The sequence below is a fragment of the Pelophylax lessonae genome (genome assembly GCF_965119305.1).
Source record: "Pelophylax lessonae genome assembly, chromosome: 4".
NCBI classification, from domain to species: Eukaryota; Metazoa; Chordata; class Amphibia; order Anura; family Ranidae; genus Pelophylax; species Pelophylax lessonae.
The window spans coordinates 262,559,587-262,574,585 of record NC_138771.1 but is presented as its reverse complement, the minus strand read 5'-3'; the positions used below and the strand labels follow the sequence as shown (position 1 = coordinate 262,574,585).

Here is a 14,999-nt window from a genome sequence, read left to right as displayed (position 1 = left end):
TAGTAAATAAACCCCACTGTCTCCAGTTCTGGAGACCTCATTTATAAAATATATTGACGAGATATAAAAAGTTCATAGAAAGGCTAAAAGAGAGGGATAAAATTGGAGGAAAAAAGGAAAGGGGAGACATGATTGAAACCATTATATCCATAAAGGAGGTGAATAAAGTTCAGGAGGGCAGTATTTCCAATATCAGGCCAAGATCAAGAACACAAGACATGAATGAATCTTGGAGGGAAGTTCAAAACGAATCTTAGAAAGTATTATTTTACTGAAAGAGTAGCTGATGCTTGGAATAGATATCCAGCAAAGGTAGGGAGTCAGTCAGCAGTAAGTGGACTCAAATGTGCTAGGGACAAACATAGATCTATACTTGAACAAAAAATAAATAAATAAATAAAATCATATACAGTATAAAATAAAAAAAAAATGGGCAGACTTAATGGAGCACATGTTTTTTTTGCTGCCGTCACTCTTCTATGTCCCTTGGTTTAATCCTTTTAAGAATCTTTAAATAGTCTTATTGTAGATCTTTTCATTCATTGTTGTAATTACTTGAGCACATTGATAATGAAAACAAAACTCGTGGGTGGTGAATGTGGCTGCCATGTTATAAGATAATGTCTTTTGATATGAATGTTGAAATTAAATGCTGAATGACAGTTTTAATGCCATGGTTATAAGTTGAAAGTAATAGGTTGTAACCCCCACATTTTAGATGCTGATACAGTATCTTCCAATACATTGGATGCAGATCTTTGACGTGATATGTTGCACCCACACACTGATACCTTCAACATAAGCCCAAAGCCAGGTGACCCAGGCTCTAAGAAGCTCTATTGTCTGCTTTGAGGAGCTGGAGAAAGTAATCAGCATCTTTAATCTTATATATTTTCTGTCATATTTTTTTTTTCAAATAATTTGTTATAGATTTTCCATTTTAGAATCAATTTTTTATTTTGTTGTTAATCTTGTTTCAGTGTCTGTCCTTTATTTTACACTATACACTATATGATATATGGCTGGTAACAGGACTGTATACAGCTGGTAATTGATCTGTAAAAAGTTTCTACCTGTTAATCCTTCCACAAATGTTGATCTCTGTGCATCACCACTGAAGGTGAGCACAACGATTTTGTAGAGACGACCAGGAATGAGAGAGGTGAAACGGTATTCAGCAGCTGTGTTACTCAGTGTAATGGATGGGAGCACCTTCATGTCATTGTATAGGAGCTGAACTTCATAGCTATCAACATCTCCATCAGCGCTTGACCAGGTCACATGGAGCTCCTCACTGCTTCTGCTGGCAAGAGTGAGCTTTTTTACAGCTTCTGGAACTAAGGAACAAGTCCATTTAATACAGTAACATGGTAATGGAGTCACACAATAATTAGACGATTGTATTGATGTTTTGAAAGATGCTATTGTACTTACAGGTCCTGCCATTTGCCATAGCACTGGCCTCATACTTTCCACTCTTAGTGCTAACAGTTATACTATATAGTCGGCCTGGCACCAGACTGGAGAATTCACATTCATTCTCGGATTTGGAGATATTTTTGATATTAATAAAGCCATTGTTGTTTTTAATGGTCACTTGGTATTGATCAAAATCTCCAGTGGCTCGTAGCCAAAATACTTTGAGGTAGTCACTCCTGGCTGCGTTGCTCACTGTTAGTCCTTGCACAGTAGAAGGAACTGGAAAAAAGTAAAGCAAGATTTATAGTTGTATTTTTTAACCTAGCTGACTATGTAATAACAAAATAAATTCAAAAAGATATTACTTTAAACTTTTTTGTAGCTGTTGACTTTTAAGTTTTAGTAACCTGTCTGAAGCCCCTCTTTAAGCCTAAGAGTATGGATATAGGCTTAAAGGCAAATGTCTATTTTTAGCATATGTATATGCAGTGGATTTCCCATCCCATTCTAGTAAACCATTTTATAAAAAAAAAAAGTAAAATAACCCCACAATTTTTGTATGTGTATAGGATTTAAATGTATAGTACTGTGACCAAATGTATAGTACTTGTGTCCAATTTTCTTTACTTTTTTGTGCACTATAGTTTAGGGATGTGGGTATAGAGTTTGAGCTCAGTAATTTAGCCCCCATACAATTTGTGACAATGTTTAAATAAAATAGTATTATTGAAAGGTGGATCCAAATGTGGTAGGCAGTAGCAATACTTAGAAAATGCTGCTAATGTTGTTTACGTTTCTTGTAGAGCAGATCTATAGCATCTTACGTTTCATATTAACATTCAATATATTTCCATACAAGAGAAATGGAAACTCATTTGGAGCATCTGAAAACATGAAAGGTGTTTACTGCCCGTAATGGTTATGTATTATAATTGACATTCTCCGGTAACATAGAACACTTGTCTAAAATATTTATGAATAAACATGCATATTTCCTTAAAGAGCCAGTAGCAACAAATTCATTATATTATAGGCGTGGAGTTTGAATGTTCTCTCATGGGGGTTTCCTCCAGGTACTCTGGTTTCCCCCCACACTCCAATGACATGCTGGTAGGGTAGTTGGCTCTTGTCTAAATTGGCCCTAGTAATGTGTATATGTGCATACGTGCATGCGAGTTAGAGATCTAAAGTCTAGAACACACGGTTCCAAAGAAACCTACTGACATTTGGCCCATGTGTATGGCAGCCAGTCTGACAGAAGGCTCTGCCATCCAGCTCCTGATCAGTGTTCTCAGCCAATGACTGAGAGTGCTGACTGGAGTGTCCCTATGTCAGAACACAATAGCACAGCAGGAGAGATCGCTGTACTAACATCGGATTGTTAGTATAGCAGCTTCGATCTGAGCTGTGAGTTTTTGTCGGTTGGATGAAAAAACTAGTAGTGTGTACTAGGCTTTAGATTGGAAGCTCCAGGGATGTGAATGTACAGTATGCACTGTTAACATTACTGAGGCTATATAAATGCCTGTAAAGATAAATAAATAAATAACTCTTCATTTCGGGTGTGCGCTCTTTATTCAATCGTGTTGAATAACTAAAGGTGTAATGTTATAGTACCAAGTGTAACCTGAGTGTTTTCTCTTACCTGTCCATTCTTGACTGAAGGAATAATTCTCAAACCTTCCGCTGCGGGTGGTCACAGTCACATTGTACAGGCGTCCAGGAGTGAGAGAGCTGAAGGAGCACTCAGTGACAGTTTTAGAGAGTGTAAGTGGTGGAAGAAGGATACCATGGTGAGATAATGTTACCACATAGGCATCAACATAGCCAACAGCGGGGAGCCAGGATATGCGGAGGTAGGCAGTCTGACCAAAGTTATTAACAGTAACGCCACTTACACTGGATGGAACTAAAAATCAGTAAGAGAAATTTTGACAGTTTTAGCATTTTTTTTTTTTAATCATGAATATATTTCACATCTTGTTACATATAGTGCCCTTTATATAGAAGTTAGTGGGGTGTTATTGTGGGTGATATAACAAACAGTGGCATAACAAAAGCTATAAGAGCCCATGCAGATCTTATGGAGCTGGTTGTAGGAGGGGGGCCCCATTAAGGAGGCTGAAAAAGTGATTGTAAAGTCTAATTTTTTTTTAGTTAAAAATAACAAACGTGAAACTTACCTGCTCTGTGCACTGGTTTTGCACAGAGCAGCCCAGATCCTCCTCTTCTTGGCTCCCTCTTCGGTGCTCTTGGCCCCTCCCTCCTGTTGAGTGCCTCCACAGCAAGCAGATTGCTATGGGGGGCACCGAGTTGAGCCACAGCTCTGTGTGTCTATTAAGATGCGGAGCCGCCTCGGCCCCTCCCATTTTCCCTCCTCATTGGCTGACTGACTTTGATTGACAGCAGCAGGAGCCAATAGTGCCGCGATGCTGTCTCCGCGAATGAAGAAGGGAGTATCGGGCAGCCGAGACACTCCTGCAACATCGCTGGATCTAGATATGGCTCAGGTAAGTATTAGGGGGCTGAGGGGGGCTGCGGCACACAGAGGACTTTTTATCATAGAATACAATAAGATGAAAAAAAAAAACCTTCAGCCTTTACAACCACTTTAAGGATAACTAAACTGTGAAGTTCCTATGTATAGAAAAGCTGAAGTCAGACCTCAAGATCATCACTAGTCACAGATCTCCCTTTGTGCAGTAAGAAGCATTTTCTTAGCTATCTTAGCAATTTACATTTATTGCCCTCTGAACTTCTACTACAGACTGAATTTAACTCTGTATGTCTAATGCAGTCAAACATCCTAGAGTATCACCTCTGCTAAAACCTTATAGGGCAGCTGAGGTTTGTAGTTCTACAAAAAAGTTTAAAGAAGCTAGAGTTTCAAGAAATGTGTATTAGGTTTATAGAATAATCATGTACAAAAGCATTAAGTATTTAGTCATAATAAAAAAATATCATAATGGCTTATACTATTTTATTATTATTATTGCTATTAAAATATTCATTTTTAGCTAAATCGCCGCTTCCCAGTATCCTGACTATGCTGACAGCTCCTCTTCTGCTGAATATCCTAAATAAATACATACTTTATATTACGATCAATGGCGTGTATTGTTACAGTCAACACTGGCAGATACTAAAGAAAGAGTTAGCAGGGTGGCCCCATCACGTTTTTGCTATGGGGATCCATGATTCATTGTTATGCCCTTAATAATATACACATTTGCTGTTGCCCATCAGTTTCTTTTTACTTTATTATGAATATGCTGTTATATCCTCTGCCACTTATTATTGGGAAATCATAGTGAAAATCAGAAGTCCTTATCTGCTTACTTGTTCTAACTCAGTGAGTTGATGCAAGAGGATGAGCATGACAGCCAGGCAACTAACACTTTGAGAATGACAAGGCAACTGAATTGTTCATGATTTTCCCTGGAAAGGATTCTTCTTTAATGAAATTTTGTAAGAATAAATTTGTTGATCTCTAATACAGTTTGTGTTTTAAAAACCTCCTTTGCCCTCTGCTGGTCATTGAAGAAACTTCCTACAACTATGATTGTGAGTGAGAATGCACGTTATCACTTGTTGCCAAAGCGTTTTGCCGCTACTTGTCCTGTCCATTGTCTTAAAGTATTTAGTTATGTCCCTTAAGTACAGGACATAATCACTTATGGGAAGGAAACTGCTTGATTAGGTTCACATAACTATGAACCCCAAAAACCTGCTGATCTTGTGTAATTAAACATCCATTCTTGACTTAGGTCTAATTTCCTGTGCATAGCCTTTTCACTTAATCTGTATCCTCTCTCCTCCCTAAAGATCCTCGTAGAAATTGTTTGTGCTCTCTTTTCAGTCCACACTTGCCTGTCGTCTATCATTTCAGGCAGCAGTGCTTATTTGCACAGTTTCCAAAATTTGAGTTTCGATACTAAAGCACAGACAGATATAGATATGTAGATATAAAATTATCTATATTAAAATGGATCATTTTCAAAACTATGCTTTAAAAAAAGGAAATAGATGTTTTTCTGTGGTACAAGATTAGTTGATATTAGTTGTCTAATACAGCTTGTCAAATGACAGATGATCAGTGAACTTTTACATACATCAAAATGTTATGCCATTATCGTACCTGTTCTGCCCTCTGCTAGGGCCTGTCTTGATGAAATTGCTCCACTCACAGTTGTCACCACCACGGAGTACAAACCTCCTGGCTTCAGGGAATGGAACTGATATTTGCTGGTGTCACTGGATACGCTCTCATTCTTTATGACAATATTTTCATGTATCAGTAGGACCTGAAAAGAGTCCACATCTCCCCGACCTCTCGTCCACTCAGTATACAGGCTGGTAGATGTCCCCATATTTGTTAAATTTAAATTAATAACCTGGGAAGGAACTGTATAGGAGATTACTGTTCTATTAATATATTCTCAAAGCAGAAAAACATAATAATTTCTAATTTTTCATCTTTACTTCTCTGATATCTTTCTTTACACTGGCCCTTTTTTCAGTGGTTAAAGAGTAATTGTGCTCAAAGAGATAAGATGGCAATCTCTTGTTCTGGCTTAAAAAAAAAACAAACAAGAGACAGCTGAAAATAATGCCATCGAGGGGAAATGCATTACCGAATGGAGAGGTTTAAAAACCTTGTCTGATCTCCAATTCTTTCATCCTGCCTGATAAGCTGCCATTATAGATTTATAGATGTTCCCAGTTAACATCCATGTTTAGGGGCTTGGTAAAAGAAGCAGATATCTGAGGGTGGTCAGATGATTGCATTTGTATATCCAAATGCCCTTACTATCTATAGCTACCTTGTACACCGATCAGCCATAACATTATTGCCACCCATCATACCCATCAAGGCATGGACTCCACCAGACCTCTAAAGGTATGCTGTGGTATCTGGGACCAAGCTGTTAGCATCAGATCCTTTAAGTCCCGTAAGTTGTGAGGTGGGGCCTCCATGGATCTGACTTGTTTTTCCAGTAGATCCCACAGATGCTCGATTGGATTAAGATCTAGAGTATTTGAGGCCAAATCAAAACCTCAAACTCATTGTTGTGATCCTCAAACCATTCTTAAATTCATCAGACCTACCCTCTCCCATGGTCTGTGGTCTAGTTCTGAAGTGCACCTGCCCATTGTAGGCACTGTTGGCTTTAGACACAGGTCAGCATTAGCACCCAGGCTGGTCTGTGGCTATGAAGCCCCATACAAAGCAAACTGCAATGCATTGTGTGTTCAGGCATCTTTCTTTTAGAACCAGTATTAACCTTTTAAGCAATTTAAGCTATAGTATCTCTTCTATTGGTTTGGACTAAAAGGGCCAGCCCCAAATGGGTCTCCCTACATCACTAAGCCTTGGCCACCCATGACCCTGTCACCAATTCACCAGGTTTTCTTCCTTGGACCCCTTTTGGTAGGTCCTGACCACTGCAGACTGGGAACATCCCGAAAAAGCTGCAGTTTTGGAGGTGTTCTAACCTAGTCATCAAGCCATTACAATTTGACCTTGGCCAAAGTCCTTCAAATCCTTACACTTGCCCATTTTTCTTCTTTCAACACATACATTTCAGAGAGAACATGTTCAATTCTAGCCTAATACATGCTTTCAGGTGCCAATGTATAATCAGTGCTATTCACTGTCAGTGATCATAATGTTATGGATTATTGGTATATATAAAGAAAAACTTCAGCAAGCTCTTTTTGTATTGTAAATTACCATGTAATATAATACAAATAACATTTTAGAACATCAATAACCATTTCCATGAAAAGAAAAGCACATCTTACAGTACTACACATGTGAACAATAAATAAATAAAAACTTTAGTCTCCTCTTCCTGTATGTTAAGGTGAATACAGACCTAGCATTTAATAGAAATAGCAAAAAACAGAAATTCTGTTTAAGTAAGTATTCTTAACTCAGAAAAAGGTTCCTACTATTAATATCAATTTCTTCCAAATACCTTTTTTTTTTTTTTTTTTTTTTTAGCTATGATCTGACTTTCTGATAGAGGGTAACTATGTTTGTTCTCTATGGTCTCACTGTATGTAGGAACATAGCCACCCCCTCTTGCTTGCTCCCGACATGGACTATGGACTATGCCCTATTGGATTTGTAGCATGCATAGAGCAGTTCACATGACCTAACATGCACTACTTGTTAAAAAAACAAAATGGGGCAAAGAAAACATTTGGGAGTTCACGAAAGATGTTACAAGGAGGCAGAAAAACACAGCAAGAAACAATTTAATGGAATATAGATTACAGAGCCATTAAATAGTGGATCTCTATGCTTTATTTTGAAGAATTAAAATATCGTTTAGTGTCACTTTAAAGCAAGACTGGCATTTGCATCAAGTTATTCTGGGTTTCTGCTATAAAAAGTATGATAAAACATTGTTTTAAGACAAACAGTTCTGCCACTGGGATCTAAAAATATGTTTTTGTGCAGACTGCTCTAGGTTACATTTTTTATCTTTACGTAATCCTACAATATCATTACATGGTAACAATCTGCTCTGTAGTCCTATTTGGTATCACACTAAAGAAGGAGTGTATGTTCATACATTAATGTTATCATCCTTTTCCTTCCTGTTTCCTTTAAGCAAATTCCCTGGAGTTTTCCATCCCACCCTTCCTTTTTAATTGGTCTGCCTTGCAAGTTTGTATGTATATGTGTTAAAAACTGTAGATGGTGGACCACTCTGGAAGTTACGATACCCTTCTGTCAACATTTATGTCAGTCTCCTATAGAGAAGAGAGAATCATGTAGAAAACACATTGCTAGCCAAAAAGATGATTGGCTCCTCTGATTTGACCTACTGAGTTCTAATCTATTTTAATACAGGAATATTTATTGGTATCTCCCTGTGGTACCCCAACCGTGTTATCTACCTGTCATTTCGGGTGGGTGCATTAGGTTGAGTTCCCTAAAAATCTCTTTTTCAGCTCTTTGGCTAAGATCAAATGTAACACCTGCTCTTTTTAGGTTTTGGGAAAAGAACAGCATTGTCTCTTGCACTGATGCAGTAAGTGGGTGCTTGGGGAGGAATCCTATTCTCCCAGGTTGAGTCTGACCTGGTTCACTAGGCTTGTCCTTGGTTGTAAGCAATAGTCTCCCAAAGTGCTAGTGTCTGCTCGTATGGATGGGGCTGCCCTTGTCTAGATGGGGGTTGGGGAGTGCTAGGAGCTCCTGGTGATGTGCCCCTGGGGGTGGCCACTAGAAAAACCCTATGAGCTTGGGACCCCACTAAGTTTCACTGGCACTACCTCAGGGCACTACTGCGTTTCCTGCACTATGCATTTGGGCAGGCGTTTTGGCTACCCTGGAGCAATTTGTATACTGGTCAAAAGTCCTGCCATGTGTTTGGCACTTTTTAATTATTTTTCACTATTCATGCATGAGCACTCGCACTCCATTTGCGGCTTGTTTTCTTTCACTCTACAGAGACATAAGTTGCTGGTTTATTGGGGCCTGCCCTGAAGTTTTTTTTGTGGTGGTGGTGGGGGGGTCTGTGGCCTCATCTAGTACTTAGAGGACTGACTTTGTAACAACAAAAAGAAGGAGGAGGGAGAGAAAGCACCACTATCTAAGTGTAGTATGCATTAAAAACATTACAAAAAAAATAGGCAATAAGCATAAAAATAACTAAACAAAGCAATTTGTGGGATGTCCAGCAGATGGCAGTCTCTTCAGTTTCTGTCCTGTTACAAGAATGCTAAAATTAAAGCGGAAGTAATCCAATCAATTTCACAGTTTAAAAAACTGTTACATTCCTGGCATATGCCAGGAATGTAACTGTCACTTTTGTTGTGCTGTCAACCAAACTGTCGAACCATCGAATGGCAGGTGTCATAACTGATCACATGTGCAGCACCACAGCAATTGAAGATTAAACAGAAGCCAAGATGGCAGCTTTCTTGGCTGAAATTGATAGGAGGTTTACTTCCACTTTAAAACCACATGTGAACTTAGTATGATTCTATACAGTTTCAAGGAGTGGATAATGGTTTGGGGAAATCCCAGTATCTCATAGTGAGATCATAGGAGCATGATGCCAAAATACTTGGTTGAAAGGGTGAAAATTTTACTTGTCTTATAGCATAGTTATAATCATGTAGTTCAAAGATGGGCTGCCTTATTGTCTTATTATTCCATCCTTTTATATTTTTGTGAATGTATCACCTTATTGCTTCATTTATTTTACGTTTTTCACGCATGCTACACTTAGACAGGGGCAATTTCTCTCCTTCCACTCTTTCTTCTGTTTTTACATGATTGTTGGTGGGAAGTACCCCAGATCCTGCCTGGAAGAGAGGCTGCAGACACTATTGAAGTGTTATTTTTGCTAAGGACTTATAACTCTCTATGGACATTTTCTGATGAATTTTTATAGGGGCCATAACTATACACCCCTGAGTTATTTATCTTAGGTCTGGGACACCATAGTTACTCTGGTGCTGGGTGATTCAAAAATGTTTCCCAATCATGGGAATTTGATAGTCGCTAAAGGGGAGAAATCCCCCTGAGAAAGACAGGTGACCCTGTGTCGACACACGTAGGGGTGGAGCAAGAACAGTGAAGGCATTCTGATTCTTATGTGGAGAGAGGAGTCTGAGTATTTACAGCAGTTGTGTGGCTTTGGGGAAATTTTAATACAACACTGTCTGATATAGCCTGGTGCATTGGAAGTACCAGGAGCATGTAAGTACCCTTTTTTATGGACATTTTTTAACAAAGGTCATATAAAACGATATAAGCACTATTGGAGCTTTTTCCACATATATCTTGCCTTAATACAACCCACTGACTGAGAGATTACCATACAGAAGTGCAGAGAAATCGGAAGATCTAGATCTATCTGATCGAGCCCAGGGGAGGTTCACAAGCACAGTTTGACCTAACTTAATTGTGGGGTCACACTCTTTAAAGTGAGGGTGCACCCAGGGGGGGGGGGCACGAGTGAGGTAGCACATAATTTTAATTTGGAGCACATCTGTGTCTCGGGAGCTTGTCTTGGGTGTTTTTGGATTGAATTCATGGAACATGATATGTTGAAGCAATCCCATCACAGGGGAATTATTATTGGGGAATTATTATTTGAACTGTTGACATTATTTTACACTCCATATTGCATGTCATTTTGGATTGAAATTCTTTTTTGCTATACTTTACCTATTTAAGTAACTGGAGGGCTGGCTTTGGCTGGTCATTAAAGATCAGATCCTGGTTTTGGCTAGGTGGACTAGAGGGCCTTGGGCACCAGGGGGATTTAGGGATTTAGGCTCTTCCCCTTCCCCTTCAGAAAATAGATGTCACTTTACCCTTGTGCACCTTTGAATGTGCTGTGGGTTCACAGTTCACATTTTTGTTCATAGGGCAATTGCTTTCACCTATATAACAAGACATCAGCTAAATGATTGTATTCCACTATAAGGATTTCCTTTATCACTGAAAGTTAAAAAAAAGCATTCTCACCCGTCCTTCCTTCGACAGAAGTCCAATTGTTGAGATCTCCACTGATACTAGTAACTTTGGCAGTATACTTTCTTCCAGGTACTAGATCAGTAAAGGTGAATTCCTTGGCTTCCTTGGCAAGAACTTTGTTGATGAGTGTAAGATCCCTGTCTGCAAGTGAAACCACATAACTGTCCCAGTCTGCAAGAGGTGTCAGCCATGTCACCGTGAATGAAGACTCGTTGGCATGCTTAACTCTAAGCTGCAAGACAGCCTGAGGAGCTGTGACAAAGAGAAAATACAACCACGTGAATAAAAGAAACACTGGGAAACTAACTTTTATTCACTGCTTTTCACATTTGATATTATTCCAAATAGATATCAATAAAGGTGACTGAGAAATTAGTTTGTTAAAGGGACTCTTGGCTTGGATCTGCAGCAATACACTAGGTAAATAACGGAATAATTTACAACTTACTATAAAATATATTCTAGATGCAGCCATTTTGAATGATTCATCATAACTGCAATAAAGAATAAATATAAAATGTATCTGCAGTATCCAGGTGCAGTAGGTAATGAAGACGCTTAACTCTCCCCAGCTTTCTGCTAGAGTCAGAGATTAAATTGAAGGTGCCAAAAGAAGTGTAGATATTCCGCAGCTGATTTCTCCACTATGGCAGCATGAAATATGAAAATAAAAGTGATTTGCATTCAGATGGCTCTACAAAACACGCTTCACTTATGCTAGAATTGCTTTATTTGGGAAATTCAGAAGCCTCGGTATGGTAGTCTAATGCCTGGCACCTTCAGATCCAAACTGCTGTGCAGTAATGCTTATACTTGGTTTGGAGCATATGCAGAGGTCCTTGTGTCAAAAACAGGCCTATGAAGTCATAATAGACAGAAATCTGATCTGATCTCAAAGCATATCTAAGCCCTAAAATAAAAATGTTATACATCACAGCTTCCCAGCCCTTGGATATAGTAGCTGCATTTGTTTTCTTTTTCATGTTTTTTTTTTACTTTTTATTTGAACCTGGTGGTCATGTCGGTAACATGCCTTCTGTCCTAGATTGGCAACACTCACTCACTGTACTGTATCTATGGAGAAGTGTAAGTCTACGCCGCTCTCCTGATTTGGACTAATACCTACTCCCCCTCTCCATTGCATGGGGGGGGGGGGGGTTGGAAGTTTACAGTAGGTATCTGGGAAGGTGGACATTTTTTCAGATTTCAGCTTAGTGACAGACAGTCACAAGTGCACGGGATTTGTGGCAGAATCAATATGAATTGTTCCTGTACTTACAGAAAATGTACTTAGCCTGAAAAAAGAAAATTAATGCAACCACCACATCTAAGGGCTGGTATGCTGAAATATTCTTTAAGGCCTTTACCACGTTTTAGTTTATATTTGGGTATTGGTTTTGGACCTAAGCAGTTATAAGGCAAGATCTCAGACTATGAAATATTCACTTACTTGATTAGATGGGAATATTTTCGTAAAGTAAAGTACAATGTGCAACTTGCAAAAACTGTAATAGCAGTTGAGATGCTGTTTGTTGTGTTTCTTCTTTTGCTCTTTTTTTGCAGAACGAAGGGGCCAGATTACTTTCTGAATTCATGTAACTAAAAAATGTTGATACTTGTCAATCACTTAATTGTAATACAAAAAAGGCTGACCTGTTCTTCCTTTGCAGTAGGCTTTACTTGTTAGACCTCCACTCTCCACAACAACCGTAATGTCATACTGCCTCCCAGGTATAAGTGCTGTGTCCTGGATAATATATTCCTTAAAGTGCTTTTCCAGGGTCGTGTTGAGCAAAACCACATTCTGGTTGTAGAGCATCATGTAGTATCTTTCCCAATCTCCAGCAGGGGGCAGCCAGCTTACACGCAGGGATCGTATGCCATTGCTGGCGGCTTTTAAATCTGAAACTCTCTCTGGGACTGAAAAGACAATGCAAAGAAGTGTAATGAGGAATGATGAAAATATTGTTTACACTTTCAATCTGAAATCTCCCAGAGGCATATAATGTAAGATGCCCTATACTTAATAAGGAATTAATATGTTTTGCGCACAAACTTCTACATTGCTATTGTCTGGTATTATTATTATTATCTGGAAAAAAAGGAATTTTACAGGTTATGCATAAAAAAAAAAAAATTGAAAATGGAGGTAACTAAAGAACAGCTGTACCATAGATTTACCCCCACTGGTCTGCGTAACTGTCCAGAATGGCCATGCAAACAGTGAGGATTAAAAACTTTTGACTACGGTGCAGCTATCCTGGAAGGCTAAACTCCAACATCTAAATACACAAAAAACATATATGAGAGCTGTTTCAGCTGCTGAAGGATTTGTATTTCTGGTTGTACAGTTTTGTAATTTATACAGCTCTATTACACAGCATGGCTTTGTATAGCAGATGAGTAGACCGGGTTTTTCTGTAGTGCAAAGGGACATATACATTGGCATTTTTATTGTTCACATATGGCTACTGCAGCATACCTGGTTGGCCCTTTGTGCTGCTTCTTTCCCCCAGCCTGAGCTCTGCTGTGCAGGGAATTGCAAGAGGTTGATACCAGGTGAAACTCATTTAGGATCACTTAATTATAGATCAGCTTTCATGAGGCTACTCACACTTACACACATGGGAAAGCTGGTCTCTTGCATCCATAGGTCCCTGGACAACATTCTGCTTTGAACCATGGATAAGTTCACTTTTTAGAAAAAAATAATAAATGCACATTTTTTGCAGGTATAAAAATGTGCATTCATGATTATTTATTTATTTTTGGAGCCTGTAAAATCTGTCAGAGATTCTGTGTGCCCATTAATACCATGAGGGCAAGCAGATACAATCTGGCCGAAAGAGTCAATGGAGCACCGTGGTAGTTCACTACAAGCCAATAGCTACAGAAGATGTCAGAGCTTGTAGTTCATTCACACACAGAGCTGTGTGAATTAATGACGTGACCGGGTGGGTGGAGTCCCGCATGGCCACGCTGATTTCAAAAAGTTACAGCTAGTACAGGGAACTTCTCCCCATACTGCTGTCAAAGGGAATGCGGGAAACAGGCAGCGGCAGCAGCATTGGGAACATGTTACATGTTTCACCATAAAAATAGGTGGAACATGTAACATGTTCCCAAAGGTGAACGTATCCTTTAATGAAAAGATAAATTTGGTTGCTAGCTGTATTTGAAGTATGTAAAAAAATGTATTTGGTGCTGAAGTTGCAAAGTCGATAAAAACAGCACGTTAATTTAATGAGTACCATTCTGTAAGCATTTGAGTAAAAATAACGATCTCTTGCATAACAGAGTATACATTACTTTGACAGCCACAAGAGATGAAGAAAAAAAATATATTTTTTATGTAATGATTGGCCTGACACAATCACATTTTGCTTAGAGGAAAAAGTCATAGGTTGTCACACATAGCCCACAGCAAAAATGACACATAAGATAAAGAATACTCACCAGTCCTCCCAACTGCCATCTTGTCAGTGCTTAATTCTCCAGCAATAGATGTGACGTTAACCTGATAAAGACGTCCTGGTGTTAACTCATTAAAGATGACCTCTGTAGAAGCAGCATTTAGAGTTCTGCTGTGCTTTATTAAACCTTGCTCAGTCAAAGAGACGTTGTAAGAATCTAGCTTTCCTTCAGGTGCTTTCCAGCGAACTTTTAATGTGGTAGAACTTCCATCATTCTGCACAGTTAGATCAGAGACCTGAGTGGGAGCTAACAGGGGATGCATAAAGAGCCTTAATGATTTTGTCAAGTCAGGTTAAGAACATCCAAATTCTAAACACAGGGAGTATAATATATATACATTTTATATAGTGAAACTATCATACTGAAAACTAGTTATGAGTAATTATTGGTTTAAAAAAAATCAAAAGCGTCTTACTTATGTAAACACTTCTGCAAGCAAAGGGAATGGCAAAAACGAAGAAACCAGAAATAATTGGTTCCAGTATAGTTTTAGAGTTTAGAGTTTTTTGTATTTGAATGTTTTTATGTGATTTCCACATATATATTTGGTGTGCCATATTTTTAGTATTATAGTTAAGACAAAAAATGAATTTATTGCAGC

The 14,999-nt window shown here is 38.7% G+C and overlaps 1 protein-coding gene across 1 annotated transcript in view; it reads right to left on the bottom strand.

The window, feature by feature from the left end:
• PTPRB (protein tyrosine phosphatase receptor type B) overlaps positions 1–14,999 on the bottom strand; it is a 213,600-nt gene that overhangs the window by 56,347 nt on the left and 142,254 nt on the right. Inside the window, exons 7-13 of the mRNA XM_082256081.1 lie at positions 14,381–14,644; positions 12,578–12,844; positions 10,916–11,176; positions 5,558–5,824; positions 3,065–3,328; positions 1,435–1,698; positions 1,074–1,337 (exon numbers count right to left, since the gene is read on the bottom strand). Of these exons, the coding sequence (XP_082112207.1) occupies positions 1,074–1,337; positions 1,435–1,698; positions 3,065–3,328; positions 5,558–5,824; positions 10,916–11,176; positions 12,578–12,844; positions 14,381–14,644 (1,851 nt within the window). The remainder of the gene's footprint in view (positions 1–1,073; positions 1,338–1,434; positions 1,699–3,064; positions 3,329–5,557; positions 5,825–10,915; positions 11,177–12,577; positions 12,845–14,380; positions 14,645–14,999) is intronic.